We start from the raw sequence: 18,837 nt of genomic DNA, 5'->3' as shown, positions 1-18,837 counted from the left end.
TTCTTTTTTTTAGTTTAAATATGGGTTTCCATTATTTACGTCGTACACGCTCAGGCTCCTTGCTGTTTTTCATTTGATTGTTTTCTATTTATGGCATTGATAGAATGAAATGAATGACATCATTGTTTGGTGTGCTTAGGTGCCCAGAATCGGCCTTCAGGTTCAGAAGCAAGGCTGCAAAGGTAGATAAATAGATATTGTCATACTAGTGGGTAGCACATCTGCCTAACAGTTTAGAGCACAGGTGTCAAACTCAAGGCCCGAGGGACAGTTCCAGCCCGCCACATTTTATGTGGGCCGCGAAGGCAACTCATGCATGACTTCATGTTTCTTGCTAAAATACCAAAATTGCAAATTGTCATCACTTTTAAAAACGTTAAAATATTGCAAGCATTTTTCTTTGTTACCAATAACACTTTTAAAATGAATTGAATGGTAGTTAAACAAACAACATTTTCTTGGATTCTGATTTAAAAAAACTAGTTATCCATCAGTTTGTTGTATATATATATATATATATATATATATATATATATATATATATATATATATATATATATATATATATGTATATATATATATATACTGTAATAATGGCCCACTAAGCGAAACCGAAACTATGATGTGACCCGCGAGAAAAATTAGTTTGACACCCCTGGTTTAGAGGTTTTGGGTTTCATTCTGTGTGCAGTTTGCACGTTCTCCCACTATTTGGAGAGCTGAATGAGGACAACTACTGTAGAAAATGGATGGGTTGAAAACAACAATACCCGTATATCGTCAGCCTCTTAAAATAATGATGTAATATATCGGATAGCCATAGGTCATTAGAAACACCATGTTTGTTTTTTTAAATGTATACATTCCTCATTTTGGTTACTTTTTATGATTTGTCTCTGAAACAGTATAAACACCAGTGACATGTACTCTTTGCAAACTCCATACAACATAGTGTCAAATGTATCCCCTAAAGGATTTTTATCCTTATGACATATTTTAGACACAAGACAATTCAAGAAGAAAAACAGAGCAATTTAACAAAACATTACCGGCAATTGAATTTTTTCAAACGTGACAAATTCATGTGTGGGTAAACGCAAAATAAAGATTTCGTAAGACAGGTGAATAGAAGTGAAGTTAAGCTGCAGAGTGAGTTGAAATTTGATTTAATCAAAGGTACTCTGCAAGAACCGGGAGTTTGTTCCTGATATCTGGCATGTAAAAATTTAACTGCCTCTCCATGTTCAGTTCCAACTCATTGGGATGGAAAAAATGCAGACTTATTAATACAGATATTGGTGCTCAATAGCATCCTTTGTATGTAGTAAAGAGGAGTATAAAGTGCGCTTACACCTTCCCTCTCACCACTCTTTCCTGCTAGTGTGTGTGTATGTGTGTGATTGTGTGTGCAGACGGGCTAATGCACTCCGAAGGAAACGGGATCTCCTCTGGGATGTGGTTGGTACACTACACCGAAGAAAACCAGAACAGGTCAGGGTGCCCAAATGCGCAAAAAAAAACCACACACACTTAAATGACACACAATGCTGTCTTTGTACACAACTTAACACCCGTTTACACGTTCTCCAAGAAACACGGTCAATTTCAGAACATTGTCAAATTCTATTAAAGTTAATCATCTGTAAAGTGTAAATGTCACAGCGCTGTATAAATGTCACTGTCTTTTCATATCAACCACTATTTCCAGTGTTTATAAAATCCCATTCAGAGATGACTGCTCCAAATTACCTTTTGCTATCCAGTAAGCACATTGCAACAATTTATGTTTTTGTATCTGTCCCTAAAAAAATAACCCAATCAAAAAGTTAATATTTTAAAGCTATGATTTTCAAAAATTGTAGTGTGGAACTCACTTTTAAAAAAAAAAAAAATCCACTATAAAATTGTAGTATATCTTTTAGAACATATAATTAGATACAATTTTAATTTCATTCACGTGAAATACATTTTAAATAAATTTCATTCATGTGCCGTGTTTTACTTTTTCAACACAATTTTAACGTTAAAGATGTGCATAATGTTACAATAGCTTACAGTATAAAATGTTGAAGGTACTTTTTATGATTCAAATCAAAACTGCAGTTTTATTAACTATTTTGCCCCACTTTGCTACTGTATTTTAATGTTGGTCAATTCGGTGGTCCTGGGTGGGCTAAGTATTTTTTGAGGTGGTAGTTGGTTTAATAAGTTTGACAAGCACTTATTTAAACCCTTAACCAGACTTACAGACCGCTACACTCTGACGAGACTCTGTCGAGACGCAGCGTTTTGCACAACTATACAGCCAGAGACTCCTCATCAGGTAACTACTCTGCTAATTTGAAAGTTCACGAAGGAAGCTGGTTATGTGTGTTTTTTCTTTTCCCCAGAGTATTGTGGCTGCCTAAATGGTGGCTGGTGTCAGGATGACGGGGTGTGTGACTGTACCCAGTTCCAGGCACAGGGGGACCGCTGTCAAATCGGTAAGTTAACCCAAATGAAAAAATTGGACTATTATCTATGACATTTTTATTTAGTGGTTGAATCTTAACCCCACAAAGAGAATAAAATAACTGGAATGTTCTTGTTTGATGAGGAAGTTTCACAGTTAATCCAAATTCTTCAATTGACTGAAAAAGTGGCAATTAATTATGGTTAGATATGTTTTTCTACTCATGTCATACTCCCTGGTTATTTAGCAAGGATTCATGAAAAATGTATGCAGTACAACATAATTAATTTCTGCGGATCCCTTGCTCTCTATGCCACCCACACAGCCGCAGAATTGTCATAGACATTTTTAATCTAATTTAGAATTCATGTACATGTTGGAAGGAGATATGCGACCAAGCTGAAGCTTGAAGATAATTTTTTGGGGGTAATATTATATTTTATCATCATTTACAGACAAATAGTATCAGATGTAAAATATGGTCTTGGCTAAGACGATAAGATGATTCGCTTTATCCAACATCGAGCTCCCCTAAATGTCAGCACCGTCACTTGTGGAGATTTAGTAAACCGTGAAGAGCCTTTAAGGAGGAGGATATCCTCCTTGAATAAGTAATGATGACATACAGCGATAAAAGTGAGAAGGGTATCACATTTTTTAATTAATTAAAATTATGTCTCCAAAACTTAAAACTGTTCCATCAGTACCTAATCAGGGTCAAGACAGAGATGGGATCTGCAGGTCCTGGGGTCAGCACCACTATGAGACCTTTGACGGGATCTACTTCTACTTTCCTGGGACATGCTCCTACATCCTGGCACAGGACTGCCACTCTGCAACACCACAGTATACTGTGTGGGTAAGCGCAAGCACATTGAACATCTGATAAAAAAAAAAACAAAAAAAACAAAAGTCAAGTCATTTTAAATAATAAATGTATTTTTTGACTCTAGTATAGGAGGATTTGTATATTAGATATGTCTTAAACATAAACATTATCCATTTTGATTCACAATTCACATGCTACTTTTTGAGAGCAGTCTAAAATAAGCGAGTGCATAATGCGTAGCAATTGCAAGCCACCATAAACTGTAAAAACACAAATTGCCTTTTCACTCATCACGGAGGAAGCATTTAATTGCTAAACCATCAATTTATATTTGTTATTAGTGTGCAGATCCATGTATCTGGTGCATGCAGCTCTCAATCCTGCATAATGCAGAACAATTTCCTCACAAACACATTTGGTGTAATTTGAAGCTCACAACATATTTACAAGGTTGTGTTATTTCTCATTCACACCAGAGACCCAACTATTTATAAACAATTAAAAAGTTAATTAAAAATTTCTATAATATGCACCCTCAAAAGGTATGGCTGATATGTGTGTATATCAAGTCTTAGAGTGCTGATGTGGGACTGAAGGCGACACTATGAATATTCTGCATTTTTCGTTGACTGTTCCTTTGGCGTGTCTTTAGGTGCACAACAGCCGAACGTGTGATGGCAGTGTATATTCATGCCCCAGAGCTCTTAGCCTGCTATTCCCAAATGAGGAAGAGATCCATATATCTGCATACCATGTCCACCAGGGTGGACGCAGGTATGTGATGTGCAGAGATGTGTAATAGCCTATTTTGTGGAGGATATTCAAAGCTGAAAAAGCCCGTCTCCGTGTAATTGCAGGCTCAGTCTGCCTCACACCATAGGTGGCGTTTTTATCGAGCGGCTGGCTGATTACCTGCTGGTGAAGAGTGTTTTTGGCTTTTCCTTGGCCTGGGATGGAGGCTCGGGGGTCTACCTGAAGTTGAGCGAGGAGCACCAGGGTGCCCCCTGTGGATTGTGTGGGAATTTCAACCACGTAGCGGATGATGACCTCACCACCGCTCGTGGTAAGAGCGCCTACCTCATTCTCTTATCCCTTCTATCGTCACAAATCTTCTCAATTAATAATTAGGGCAGAGTATCAGCCAGTGTCAAATCTCTAGTGGAGTCAATATGTCTATTTTTTCACGTTTTTGTTCGAAGGAGTCATTTTAAGCAAATTTCAGGCCTTGTGTTTTTGCAAACTCCTACAAGAAAAATCTCTTTAATGCGCCCCAATAGTAAGCAGGTCACCTACACTAGTGGGGGATACAAATTTGCACATTTTTTTGACTATATCGTCAAATGTGGAAGAGCATGGTGTCAAATTTGACAATCATGTTGAAAGTTTGGTTGGAAGCAGCCATTTTGCACGAATCCCAGAGCTCACACTTGAGAATTCGCTCAGTTGAGCCCTAATCAGAAACAGGTATACTCACAAAATTGGTGATGCTTTTTTTTTTTTCGTCCCATCGAACACAGGTGGAGCATGTTGTCAAAGTTTGACGATAATGTCAAAACTCGAAAGTCGACCATTTTGATTTGGAGCTACCAATTTGGGCAAATTCCAAGCTTTGTATTTTAACAAGCCCCTATTAACAAATTTGCCGCAATCAGGCCCAATTGGAAGAACCCACAAAAATGCACCCTTCCAAATTGCAACCACACCATCAAATGTGGAAGTAGCATTTTGATTAGCTCAGTGACTCGCCACAAAAAAAGGGGGTGTGAGGACCCTTTCATTGTTGCTACTTTAATTCTTACATTTAATCCTTGACAGCTCACAAGTTTTGCAAGCGTGTGTATCCTTAAATTCACTCAAATTATCCCCAATCTGAAACATTGTGATGCTCATTTTACCTATGCTACCATGGGTGCGCCTGATATCAAATTTGCTGATTCTTAAAAGGCTTCGCCATGAAAATGGGAGTGCGAGTGCCTTTTCATGGCTGCCTATCCATATGCGCTGTATGTTTCCAGGCCTACGAACCGATGAGCCTGCAGTGTTTGCTAACAGCTGGGCAGTTGACCTTCCTCATGAAAGAGCCTGCCCCTCAGTGGACCTCGACTTCAATGGACCATGTGACTCCGAATCAGACATGGACGTAAGAACCCCATTGTCTTACTGCCCTGAAGTCTTTACAGATACATATATAAGATATAATTTTCTGACAACTCAATGAGCGATTACGTATGTGTCAAGGATGTTTTATCAAAACATACTCGAACAAATGACTCGACCAGGAAGATTGTCTTTCATTACGCGCGGGGCAGCCCGCGTACTCCGAGGCGAAGCAGGCGCTTCCGACTGCACACATGGTTTTTATTTGCATCAGCATAAGCAATTTGAATATGCAATACATAGGAAACTTGACATTTGACTCCGCCACACCCTTTCTGCCTATTCTAATGGTTTCAGATTACAAGACATCTTTTAGTGTATGGTGTACTTTCACAAGGCCTGACACATACAAGTTATCTTACGGCCATGACGATATTGTTGCTTTAGAAATACCGAGCCTTATGCTGGACCTCCCTAATTCATAAGTTACGGCCTTAAAAGCGAGTGAGTCTCACTTTATCTGTTAAGGGTCAGCCATTTGAACAGGGGTCATCAACGCTCCAAGGGAGTCGTTTACAGAAAAGGGATCTGGCGTTGGGGAGTCACATTCGCGAGGGGGCCGTACCTGGCACCCATAGGAGGCTGTCGAAAAGTTCAGTCAAAGGCCAGAAAGCTAAGAATGCATATGAATTGGATATTAACGAAATTTACCACATATAGTTTGAAACTTGATAAAATGACAAAACTAAACAAACAAAGCACACATGAACATACAAACTTAAATTTCTTTAACAGTATGCCAGTACATATATACGTATATGCAATGTACATCAGTAGAAAACCAACATGGTATGTCGTGTTACTCCTGCATCTGTGAATATCAAAGGAAGCGTCACGGGTGAGTTTTCATATCCCAATAGTTTTTCAGCTTTTGTCTCTGTTGCCATGCCATTCGTGTCTGCAGGATGCCATCGAGAAATGCAGCGCTCTCCTTTTCTTCCCGTTTCTGTCCTGTCACGAGAATATTGATCCCAACCCATTTGTGGCCGGCTGTGTCGCTGACCTCTGTGTGTAAGTCACGTCTACCTCTCCTACCTATTGACCCTCCACTGTTCTTTTTCATGTATTTTGTATGCTAGCTTGGCTACAGTCCCACTTTACTTGAAGTGTCTGTCTACCATAGAGCTGATGATGAGGAGACATTTTGCAGGGCCTTGGTGGAGTACACCCGGGCCTGCTCTCATGTGGGATACCCAGTGAGGGAATGGAGGGATAGCTTTCCCTCTTGCAGTAAGTTCTCAGTACAACTTTGGATTTATCAACAGCAGAATGTGACACATACTGTTTTTCATGTGTGTGCTTACTGCTCATATGTGTAGTATATTGCTCATTGCACATCACATGGACGACAAAATCTCCAGCAATGATCGAGCGTCCTCTAATTCACTTTCTAATTGGCTATTGTTCCGTTTAACACCAGTCAAGCAGTCTGTGTCTCGCCCCAACTTGGCGTTGATTGCAGTCATTCATGCCCAGACTGTTTTACGAGTAGATTGGAGGGAAAAAACAGTCTTAACTCACCCCAAGCACAGGATAATCTCCTAGGATAATCTTTTAGAGACATCCATCAATCGAGCCTTTGATTTTTGTGTAATATGCTCTCATTCAAACGAACCGTTAATATGTGTGTGGGGGTGTGTGTGTGTGTGTGTGTGTGAAACCCTCTTTTCCTGCAGATGATGGCTGCGAGGAGAGCTTCGTTTACAGAGACTGTATAAGTTGCTGCCCTCCCACCTGCACCTTTGATAAAGAATGCCTCGGAACCAACCTGCATTGTCTGGATGGCTGCTACTGTCCTGATGGTAGTGAAGACAAGGAATTTAGTAATTTGTTTTAAGTGATAGTTGATTCGTTTGCATTAAAACCGGTGTTTCTTTTATATATACAAATTAAGTAGTGAAGTGTGAAGTTACTCAACTAAGTAAATGTTATGTATGTTATTGTGATTGATGTAATTGAATGTTTCGTTTTTTTCTGAATCGTCGTACATTTCACAACTGAAGTTATTTTTCCAACCGAGCGTAATTTGGTGGAGCACTGCTGTGCTTGCCACTAATTTCAATTCTGATCATCCGATTGTTTTCCATCAGGCCTCATTCTACAAAATGGAACATGCATAGCCGCTTCTCAGTGCCCGTGTGTTTACCACGGTTCGTCATACATGCACGGACATGTGCTCAGACAAGGCTGCAATGTTTGGTGAGTGTTGACGTATTCCATTAAGGAAAAGTAATTTCCCCAATGTGCTGCTTAACGACTTTAATCCATTTTTAGTATTTGCATGGGAGGCGTATGGAACTGCACTGAGAACAACTGCACTGGTGAGACTTTCATACTTTTTGCTGAGAAAGCAGTGAAGCGGCAAATCTATCATTTTACTACTTCGGTCCATCCCACCCTCAGCGGAGTGTTCGGTGACGGGCGACGTATTTGTGACCACTTTTGACGGAAGGATGTTTCTCCAGCCGGGTGCGTGCCAGTACGTCCTTGCCAAGAGCCGCGGCAGCAGCAGATTTACTGTCACGCTGCAGTACACGACCTGCACTGAGGTGCCAAAGAGATGATGTCTACACGCCTATATGAAGAGCCGTCAGGGACCTAATTCAGGATCACCTCTCACACACACACACACCAATGAAACGCTCACACACACACACACAATACTGAATTTTTCCTTTGTTCAGACAGGCATGACACGCCCACACACGCGGTAATGAACCAACCTCACTTTCATACACAGTAATCCTGAATTACATTCCTGTTGGCCCCTCATACAGTCCATCCACATACACACTAATCGTTAACCCGTCATTTCATGTGCACAGAAGCAGGTGTGTATTCAATCAGTGACTCTAGTGCTGGAGGAGGATGTCAGCCGTCAGATCACTCTGACCAGAGAAGGAGGGGTGATGATCGGCGTCAACGCAGCACCCATCCTGCCTTATATCGATGGTGGCTATTGACTACTCGATTCACTTTCCTGTTACGTTTATTTTTGGGGTCAGTTTTGTTTTGGGTGTCTTTGATTACCCAAAAGAGTGAGGAGAGACTCTCAAATAATTGCTTTTTCCACACGTTCAAATTTTAATGTTAAATTAACACTAGACAATTCTTCAGGTTGAAATTGACCTGATGATGACTAGTCAAGACAAACTGAGAGGATTTGACTAACATGGAGCGTAGGAATATTTTTGATTTTGAACATGTGAAATAGACCATTTTCATTATGATATGTTTACAAAACCTAAACCTACATGGCCCTGTGTGGAGAGAGCGATTGCCCCTAAGTCTAATAACTTGTTGGGCCACCCTCAGCAGCAGCAACCGACATCAAGCGTTTTTTTTTTTTTTTTAACAGATAATGAATCTTTTACATGTCTGTGGAGTACTTTTGGCCCAGTCTACAGAATCGCCTTTAATTCAGCAACATTTGAGCTTTTCGAACTTGAACAGCATTTTAAAGGTTATGCCAGAGCATTTCTGAGTAAATCCACATTTATTCCTTAAAAAAGCCACATAATTAAAATGAAATAACATCACAACAGAATAGTTTTAAATCAAATTCACACTTTACCAGTCATTTACATGTTTTTTTGTTTTTTTTCATTTGGGTGTGCAGATGCAATGGATGTGCGCAAGCTTACCTCTGTGTTCACCCAACTGAAGGCCCGAGTGGGTCTGAGGCTGCATTATGACGGCAGAGGTGGGCGAGTCCATCTGCAGCTAGACAGCCGCTGGCGTGGATTGACTCTCGGCCTTTGCGGAACCTTAAATGGAAATCTTCGAGATGACTTTCTGTCAGTTTGCACTTTTCACTTGTAACCAGGCATGGCAATGAAGTCTGCTTTCCTTTATTTCATTTATTTCTAGATCCCCTGCTGGTATGATTGAGGGCACGCCACAGCTTCATGCAAACGCTTGGAAGGTGTCTTCAGCTTGTGTTGCGCCTGTTAACCTGCCCATTGTTGACCCGTGCGAGATGAACATACAGAATGGTAATTAGATTGATTAAAGTCAGATTTCAGTGGAAACTATACACACCTGATGTTGATTGGCGAATTTGACCCCCTGAAAATATCTCTCAAAACTGTATAACTCCAGAATATTTACGATTCATAGTGGTGAACTTGTTTTTTGAGACTTCTTGTATAATGAAACCATGCCTGATGCTTGTGTAACATTGTCCAACATCGTACGTATTATATTGTTGATAACATGTTGTTGTGTGCATCTCTTTTTAGTATTCTATGCCTCCCAGTGTGAGGTTCTCCTGGGGAGTTTGTTCACCCCGTGTCATGGCTACATCGGTCCAAACGTCTACCGGCAGCAGTGTCGCTACCAGGCCTGCCGCTGCGGGAGCGCTTGTCTGTGCACGGCTCTGGCTCACTACGCCCTGCTCTGCTCCAAGCATGGAGTTGACATTAATTTCCGAGCACACGTCTCCGAATGCGGTGAGTTGTGAGAGCCGCTGGAGTGAGTTTAATCACTGTCGAGATTCCAAAACAATATCTTTGCATAATTGTAGTAATAAATTATGCAAAAGGGCTTATGGGATTTTTTGGTTTGTTTGCAGAAAGTAGGTCATGTCTTTTCTACCTGTTGGTTGTGTACATTTAGGAGTAGTGTGTCTCGGAGGGATGCTGTACCACTCGTGTGTGTCGTCCTGTGGGCGGTCCTGTCGCGCTCTGTCCAGCATGGAGTTGTGTAACCCCGACGACTGCGCTGAGGGTTGTGGCTGTCCTGACGGCAGTTACTATGACGACGTGCGCCAGCGATGTGTGCGACTGTAAGTCTTCTCAAGTCCCCAGCAGAAATAAGACGTGAACACACTCTTCTTTCAATATCTTTTTGTGCTTTTAAAGGAGAAGTCAAATCCAAAATTTGCTTTGCAATAAAATGTTGTATGCGCCCCACACTAATCTGAGTACGGCATTCATTTGTGTGATATGATTTTAAAATGAATGGATTTTGCTCTCTAATTCATATTCCACAAATAGCACATGAATTTTAGCTGAAAAAAAAAACTGATGCATATTACTCCCTAATTTATAGTCCACAAATCAGAATACCATGTATAGACTACTGGGGGTGCATAGAACATTTTATTTTCTGGAACATTTTTGACTTTGCTTCCCCTTTAACGTTCCGTCACAAAACATTTATAACGCAGCAGTCAAACTCAAGGCTAGGACCACATTCAGCCCACCACATCTTTTTTTTGTGTCCCGCCCAGGAAAATCATGTGTGTCAACTTCATGTTTCTTGCTAAAAATACCCAACATTGAAAATTGCAAATTCCTTCACTTTTAATAACAATCAAATTGCTACTAATCCAAAAGTAAAAACGATTTGGATCCCCACCATGACTGCCAATTTGATTTAGTAGTCTTAGCTCTGACTGAGCCAATCCCAAACTTTCAATTTCTACTCACAAAATCCATTCACTATGATTTAAGTGCCAGCTCGAGTTGATGAAAAGCGTCAATCTAGTAATCTGGTTACACGCACTGTTGCGCTTATTTAACAAGAATGTGTTCACAAGCGATCCTAAACAACGTGACGTAGTGACTTCTGTTTTTGGCAGGGCCCAGTGCCACTGCTACACCATGTCTGGTGTGTCTCAACCAGGCGAAGTCATCTTCAGTGCCACTGGACCGTGGTGAGTCGCAGCTTTCTTGCTTGAAAAGTAGAAAATCATTTTGGCTTCATTCCCACTTGCAACATTCACGCCAGGTTAGAGAAACAAATACAGTCAACAATCACTATTCAGGTCGTTCGAGGTTCCCAAGCCCTCCTGACACAAATAGTTAGCAACGATTCACAATTAATAGGTTTTTATAATTACCCTTTGTATTTTTTTAAACCATGAATATAACCCTAACAATGATCCCAAAACTCATTTTACATTAACCTAAAAAATAAATGACTGGTGATGATTTGATGGCAGAAATACCAAATATTAATTTCCTATAAGCCAGTTCATCAAGCATTTACAGTATCTCAGTCATATATGACACATTTAAAAAATACAGTTGATAATGTCAATCTCAAAGGACTCTTAACCATTAGCAGCTGCACTTCACGTACCTTGCGTTGCGAAGCTAGGTTCATAGGTGCATTTTTCAGCAAAGTTATATTCAACCGGAACTTTTCCAAGTAGAGGATTTTGGAATGGTTATTTGTAAATTGCCAAGATTTTTTAAAAGCTCAAATGAACTTGTACTCAAAATAAAATTGTACAAAATTGAACTGCTAAGTTAGCTTTGGGCACCGTTTTCAGACTGATGTCAATGTAATGCATCATGAGCTGTCCTGGATGAAAGTCAAGGACAGATTGGCATGCAGATTTTCATTCCATAAAATCTGGACCTCACAAAGACCTTTCAGTCTGTTTTCTTAACTACTGCCCACCTGTCACAGACCTGGCTTTAATCCACGACAAGCCTCAAATGCAAATTTTTTACTTGCCTTTACCAATAACTAATACACCCGAAAAATACTTTCCTATATAAAACCATTTCTTACAAGAACATGTTACCTTCACATATGATGTCAACAAGCAGTCATGTTATCTTTAAAACAAACTACCAAAAAATTGTAATCAATGGTGGAATTTTGCTAATGTAGCTCAAGTTATATGCTTGTCTAGTTTTTGTTTCACTTTTCTACTTGTATTTTTACAATTGTGGAATTGGACATAACTTGACTTGTGCCTATTGTATACCAGTTCATAATTTGTAAATGTACCAATTGAATTGTTTACATTTTTATGGGAAGAATAGTCTCTCCACTGGTGGAAACAATGGGCATTTTTAATTATACAAATAAACACAAATATCAATATAGTGACTCATCAAGTGTTCGGACAAATGCTCAATGGATGTTCAATTGAGACAAAATGCACTTGGGCTCACCTTTCTTTTCCCCGATATTTCCAAGCAGCCTGTGCAGGAATGGGAAGCTGGAGTGTGTGCCAGAGGAGAAAGGTAACCCCCTCTATAGCGCCCCCCCCCCCCTTTCCTTCAGTTCTTGTTTCTTCTAACAACAAAGTGCTGTTTCAGGCTGTGTCTCCCTTGCTGAAATCAAGCTTATTATGTTAGCAGTCTTGTAGCTTGTTTCCCAGGACGACCTGGTGTGGTTGATGAGGAGGACAGAGGCATTGATTTACCTGCATATCTGTATGTGTGCAGAGCCAGACAGCCCAGAGATTGGGCAGTGCCCCGTGGGTAAAGTTTACCACAGTTGCGCCGAGCAGAGAGGCGGCGTGGCCTGTGCGTCGACGTGCCGCAACCTAATGTTGAATGTCACCTGCCCCCCCAACACGCCTTGCATCCCGGGATGCGTCTGCCATTCTGGGTAATACATGCCCTCCCCTCCCAACATTATTGTTTTTCATTTGTGTCAAAGAGATCCTGAAATTGCCTTACAGGTACTAAGAAATCATAATTAAAAAGAAAAAAACATCAGTGCAATTTCAGCTCTTTTGGCAAATCACTGACAAAATGATCTCATTAAAAAGATTAATTTTCAAATGTATGCAAGGGGTGAGCACAAAAGGACGAAAAACCGGAGGCTGTCTGTGAGATGGAGATGTAATTAGTGGGTAGTTATCTAATTATGATTAAAGGCACGGTGTACTTAATCAAGAAGAGCATGCTGCGTATGCTTTCATCTTCGACATCTTCACACTATTACTACTACCATGTTCTGCATAGCTTTATTTTTTCCTTGCAGAATGTGTATGTGTCTCTCGAATATGGTTCTAAATTTATATTTGTATGCTTGGTGTATTCTATATAAAGGCTGGTGCTGCACCGTGGGGAGTGTTACTATCCAGAGAACTGCCCTTGTGTCTGGCTTGGCTTGGAGTACCTCCCTGGAGAAACTGTGGAAACGTCCTGTTATAAATGGTAGGTCAAAGGCCCTCTTGGAAAGGCTTTTTATTATTCTCCTGACGAATGAATTTGCTTTGAGGGGGCCTCAAAATGCAGAAAACTCCCCACTTTTTGCATACATGTGTATCCTGGTGCACATGTTTACTACTGAGATGTCCGAAATATAACAGCCGAAATCTCACTCAGAAGCACCCACTGCAAGGTTAAAAAACACTGGGCACTCCAATAAATCTTGATATTGTTTTAAAAAAAAAAAAGAGCAGCGGCGTCAATATGTTTGATTTAGGATTGTCTTTCATTTGGAAAAAGCGTCATTAAAAAAAAACAAAAAAAACTGCGGAATAGTGAACTTTGCACTCTGCTTTATTTTTTTGTCCTTCTTTTTATTTTTTCCTCACATGCATACAACTGCTGTTCGCCATTTCCTCAGCGTGTGTCACCGTGGCTATTTCAACTGTAGTTATTCACCGTGTCCAGCTGTGTGTACTGTCTACAGTGACAGACATTACCACACCTTTGACGGCCTGGAGTATGACTACCACTCGGACTGTCAGGTTTACCTGCTCAAAGTAAGTGTATGGATCTCTCATCAGGCTCAACTGTTTTGAAAAAAAAAAAAAAAAAAATCTAACTGCAATTCCCCTAAAGCCCCGACCCTTTTAATATTGTGATTGAGCTTTAATGTGCTTATTTTTTTTTGGGAAACGCACATTATAAATAAATCTGTATTACAATAAACAATATCAGACTTACTATACATTAAAGTTTTGGTCTTTGGATAAACTCTGCAAATGAACCATTAACTAATGACATCTGGTTTGAAAATGGAATGGAATATGAAGTCGCTCTCCTATTTGAGTCAGCCTGGTCCTTAAAAAGAGATATGCTGTGTTAGCCCCCCAATGATTTTAGAGACCCCAATTGTTTTAAAAATGGTCTCTTACATTTTTCAACATATATGCAAGGATAAATAACTGCAGCACACTTGCACACTTAATATTCACTTGCCGTACATGACATCAGTCAGTTCTGTCTCATGAAAATGCCAACTACGGCTTTTGTTGCCATAACGACTCGGGGCAGAACTAGTGCATGTGATGAAGCGAGGGCTACTTAGTCTTGCCATTTTAGCAACAATTTTTAAAAAAAGCCATAAGCAACAAATTTAGCATTTTTGTGGCGTTATTGATGATTTGTGCAGTGTCTCTGTGAGACTCCCTGCAGAAAAGGAGATGTTCAGCCTACCGTTTCTAGATTGCAAATGAACAGCACATGTGTGATGCCACCACAGGCTAATTGAATCATATTCCTCCCTCCCAAACTCAGTGTGATTGTCAGCATAAATACAGTTATAGCATCACTTGTATTTTCACTCATGAAGGCAGCGCTTCGTTACCAAGTCCCCAAATTACACTTTTCAATTCGTCTGTGGATCCCTGCATGTAGCAGGCACATTAGCCGTCACAGTCCAGTAAGTTCTAGAATGGCTTGCTTGGAGACATTTTCAGAAATGGTCATAGGACAAAATATTTACAAGATTAGGCTGTTTAATTTCACACTTGATGGGCAGGCACTGCAGAAACCCAAATATTTGTATACAATTCCTTGAAAAGTAAATTTCAGGTCTCCTTTACGGAAGTAGCATCCCTCTCAGTTTTTGAGCAACGGTGATTTGGCTCTGGTTGAGAGCAGCCAAGTCTCTGTTTCTTTTTTTTTTTTTTTTTTTTTATCAGAGTAGGTAAAGGCGTGTGCATGTGTGTACTCCTTTGTTTGTGCCTTGGTAATGCTAGGCAAGGATTTAGTACGACAAAGAGATCAGTGTTCAACCCAAACCTCGGGGCTCGTATGCTCCCAGGGATATAGAATTAGAATGGCTGGAACAGGCGTGCCGATTGAGACCTGACAGATTTGCAGACCACCGTGCAGACCTGAAAAGAGTGGGCAAGTGGGTCCTAGCTGTGTAATTACACTGCTGTATTTCCTGAGTGTGTACAATCCAAATGTCAATGTTGGGCCTCTTCACAAGGGGGATTTTGTTAATGAATGACCTTCTTCCTCTGCACAGAGTTTAGGAGAAACTGAAGTATCCATTGTTGCCCAAAATAAGGACTGCTATGAGAGTGGCATTGTGTGCATGAAAACACTGGTCATACATGTGGGACTTACCAAGATCTACTTCATGGACAACTCTGGCAATCCTGTACATGCACACACACACACACACACACCCCAAAAACAAAAAAAAACCCCACACATTTCTTCAAATCTATGCAAATAAGACGTGATTGTCGCTTTCCCATGCAGAGCCCATCCACTGTGGTGGGTCAAGAGTCAGTGTTCATGCTGTGGAAAGCCGGCTTCTACACCGTGGTCCACTTCCCTGAGCAGGACTTGACTGTCCTCTGGGACCGTAAGACAACCGTTCACATCAGAGCCGGGCATCGGTGGAAGGTGTGCAGCTGTCAATCATTTTAAATTAGGACAGATTTCATAGTCCTCTGACTGCTCTTGTATCCCATCGTTGGGACCTGGGGAAGGCATTTTATTGGCAGTCAGACTTTTCCCGCTGCTCTTCATCACAGCGATTTTGTGTGCAAATGTGTGCGGGCATGTGTGTGTATCTGTGTGTCTGTACCGCAGGTCAACAGAATTTTATTCGTCTACTTTAAGGTTAGTATAGTTAATGAAAAAGATTTGTTTGACTAAAACTTAAATTTAAAAAGTCATTTTCATTAAAATGAAGATGAAAATGCTTTGAAAAAAACTGAAACTACATCTTGCGCTAATAAAACTAGCTAAAAGTATAGAAAAAAATGTCCTTTGTATTCTTTGTCAGTCAATAAAATTAATTAGCTTTCGGGTTCATTTTAAATGTTTTTATTTCGGTATTACTGTATTTCCATACAGAAGAAGGAAGGTCAAACAGTCTTTGAAATTATTGTCTATGTTATGTTATTACACAGTACTTAACCTTTTTATGTTATCTTGCACTTGATAAATACTCCAAATTCAGAAAAAAAGGGCTGGAGCCGAAATCAAAACCACGACCTCTGCACTATGAGGCCATTGTAGTACCATAAGATAATAAAATATATCCAATAATAATGTTTTATTTGAGACTCAAGTGTATGTCTACAATGCATTCAATTTAAAAAAGCACATTTTCAATAATACATACCCTTTAAAACATTTTGAATTTTTCTACCAGGGTCTTCTCAGCGGACTATGTGGAAATTTTGATGGCGTGACTGTTAACGACATGACCACATCCAGCCGCATGGAGGTTAACAACGCGCAGACTTTTGGCGATAGCTGGGCGCTGGGACAGGTATGACTCCCCACCTTCTGTATTAACTCTCCCACAATATCTCTTACCATCTTTCATGCTCCTTGTGTGTTATAGTGTCAAAGTAACTATGTTGTGGAGCGACCGTGCGAAGCCGACTTGGGGAGACAGCCATACGCCAAGAGGGAATGTGCACTCCTGTACACCGAGGTCTTTGCATCTTGTCACAATGTGGTGAGTAGAGATGCATTAGTAATAGTTACAAGTAAATACTATGAATATTTACTCTAAAATGATGATGATTATCATCTTGACATTGTTCATCTAAATGACAGATGCATGCACACAAAGCATTGCAGGTTTTAGTTTCAGTTAGGGCTGGGAACATTTAAGCCTTTTTTATAGTTTTTTTTAAAGGTTTTCATTATCAATCTACTAATGGAGTCATATTTTATGTAGACATTGATGAAAGTTAATGCTGCTGCTGCTGCAAGAAAAAAAAACCAGCTTTTTATCACTCAAGCTTGTTTTCAATAATGTCATTGTCATTTTTTTCTATTAGCCATAGCAGAAAAGTTATGATACAGTATTTTCATAGGTGGCCAGTAGATGGAGTCCTATATTTGCTCACATGAGCAGTTGGTGGACTACAGCTCCATAACGAAACGCAAACCCTAGAGGACTGAACTTGATGTATTACAGTGCTTAGTAGAGAGGAACAAATATAATTAACGATTGCCCGGATGCTGATTAGGAGATGATTAATCATGAAAAAGCAGCAAGTATTCAGAAACTTTGTGACTTCCCACCACTAGATGCCAGTGAGTGTTTCTATCGAATGCAGTGAGCTTGCATGCATACCCTGTAGGTGGATGTGGCCTGGTTCTACAGAAATTGCCTGACCGACACTTGCAACTGCGACCGTGGGGGCGACTGTGAGTGTCTGTGCACATCCATCGCCGCCTATGCCCACAAATGTTGCCAGCACGGCATCGTCATACACTGGAGGTCGCCCTCTGTGTGTCGTGAGTACACAAACACACACATGTACAGTCACCTGCTGATTGTCAACTGTGTCCTGAATGTTTCTTCATTGCAGCCCAGGATTGTGAATACTACAACCAAGGTATTTGTAATTGTAATCCCAGCATTTACTAATTTACTGTACTTTCTTAAATCTTGACTCCTGTTCTGTGCACCTCAGCGCTAGGCGACGGTCCGTATTCCTTGGTGAGCGCTGTCAATAATAACACAATGATGGGAGTGAATCGCACGAGTGGCTCAGTGTTTCCTCTGGTGAGAGACACGTCAGGCCATTCGTCCGTGCCGGGCCTCCTCTTCAACTTTATGATCACGACTGGCCTGCACAGCAACAGGACGTCACGTAAGCATCCCAGGTTCTCACCTTGACGCGCCGCGATAGTGGAACCTCCAAAGTCGAACATGGGAAGAGGGATGGTCAACTTAAACGATGGAGGGGGCCACCATTTTTTCATAAGTGCTTTAAAGGACCCACATTATACCACACACTTCCTCACTTGATATATGGAAAAAGGCCTGTAGTGCACAAATGGTTACAATATGTGCTTCACTGAAAGAAGATTTGGGCGTGAATCTCTATTGGGACATCCCAAAAACATGGATGGACCACTACAGTGTGAATCCACTTGAGAGGTTCCACTGTACTCTTTTAGGGATACAGTTATTTTATCCCCAGTGGTTATTTCCTCAGGCATCCCCGTGGTGTCCCTGGAGTCTGCAGAGAGACCCAATTTCTTCCTCGTGGTGTCGGGGAAAAGATGTGTCCAGCTGGAACGCTGGAGTCGAGGGGAAGAGTTCAGACGACGGGCGACATTCATCCAGCATCAGGGTCTGTTTCTGCCCGGTCACACCTCGTTTGAACTAGCGGGCCAACCAGGGATCTTTCTGACCTTGACACGCACCGCCGCTCGAGCTCTGAGATATGACACCTCTGGCGGTTTCAAAGTCAGCAGCAGCTTCATACTCGAGGGTATGTTATATGGCTGTAACATGGAGATGGTTTTCTCCATCAGGGGTTACAAAACGTTTTACATCAAGAGACATTTTTCCTGGGACCGCCTTTATTAACAGAAGAACGATTAAACATAACTACTATGTGCCCACTGAATACCCGTGGGATTTTTTTATGATTACTCTATCATTTCTAAACATTTTAAGCTAATTATTCATCACCTGT

At 40.7% G+C, this 18,837-nt stretch overlaps 1 protein-coding gene across 1 annotated transcript in view; it reads left to right on the top strand.

Annotated features, from left to right (window-relative positions):
* The window catches only part of otogl (otogelin-like), a 34,111-nt gene that overhangs the window by 375 nt on the left and 14,899 nt on the right, over positions 1 to 18,837 (top strand). The window contains exons 2-33 of the mRNA XM_088297436.1: positions 140 to 182; positions 1,413 to 1,491; positions 2,242 to 2,323; positions 2,391 to 2,483; positions 3,157 to 3,311; positions 3,934 to 4,055; positions 4,139 to 4,344; positions 5,297 to 5,421; positions 6,343 to 6,449; positions 6,562 to 6,668; positions 7,115 to 7,240; positions 7,529 to 7,637; positions 7,713 to 7,759; positions 7,842 to 7,987; positions 8,264 to 8,390; positions 9,058 to 9,235; positions 9,309 to 9,433; positions 9,680 to 9,889; positions 10,056 to 10,224; positions 11,023 to 11,097; positions 12,381 to 12,424; positions 12,629 to 12,794; positions 13,241 to 13,348; positions 13,764 to 13,902; positions 15,399 to 15,533; positions 15,638 to 15,784; positions 16,542 to 16,661; positions 16,737 to 16,853; positions 17,488 to 17,644; positions 17,719 to 17,745; positions 17,824 to 18,003; positions 18,352 to 18,630. Coding sequence (XP_088153562.1) covers positions 140 to 182; positions 1,413 to 1,491; positions 2,242 to 2,323; positions 2,391 to 2,483; positions 3,157 to 3,311; positions 3,934 to 4,055; positions 4,139 to 4,344; positions 5,297 to 5,421; positions 6,343 to 6,449; positions 6,562 to 6,668; positions 7,115 to 7,240; positions 7,529 to 7,637; positions 7,713 to 7,759; positions 7,842 to 7,987; positions 8,264 to 8,390; positions 9,058 to 9,235; positions 9,309 to 9,433; positions 9,680 to 9,889; positions 10,056 to 10,224; positions 11,023 to 11,097; positions 12,381 to 12,424; positions 12,629 to 12,794; positions 13,241 to 13,348; positions 13,764 to 13,902; positions 15,399 to 15,533; positions 15,638 to 15,784; positions 16,542 to 16,661; positions 16,737 to 16,853; positions 17,488 to 17,644; positions 17,719 to 17,745; positions 17,824 to 18,003; positions 18,352 to 18,630 — 4,050 coding nt within the window. The remainder of the gene's footprint in view (positions 1 to 139; positions 183 to 1,412; positions 1,492 to 2,241; positions 2,324 to 2,390; positions 2,484 to 3,156; positions 3,312 to 3,933; positions 4,056 to 4,138; positions 4,345 to 5,296; positions 5,422 to 6,342; positions 6,450 to 6,561; positions 6,669 to 7,114; positions 7,241 to 7,528; positions 7,638 to 7,712; positions 7,760 to 7,841; positions 7,988 to 8,263; positions 8,391 to 9,057; positions 9,236 to 9,308; positions 9,434 to 9,679; positions 9,890 to 10,055; positions 10,225 to 11,022; positions 11,098 to 12,380; positions 12,425 to 12,628; positions 12,795 to 13,240; positions 13,349 to 13,763; positions 13,903 to 15,398; positions 15,534 to 15,637; positions 15,785 to 16,541; positions 16,662 to 16,736; positions 16,854 to 17,487; positions 17,645 to 17,718; positions 17,746 to 17,823; positions 18,004 to 18,351; positions 18,631 to 18,837) is intronic.

This window comes from Idiotropiscis lumnitzeri, chromosome 6 (assembly GCF_059441095.1).
Source record: "Idiotropiscis lumnitzeri isolate Australia: NSW breed Sydney's pygmy pipehorse chromosome 6, RoL_Ilum_1.0, whole genome shotgun sequence".
NCBI lineage: Eukaryota > Metazoa > Chordata > Actinopteri > Syngnathiformes > Syngnathidae > Idiotropiscis > Idiotropiscis lumnitzeri.
Note: the sequence above shows the minus strand (reverse complement) of the source record. Positions and strands in the feature narration are given on the sequence as shown.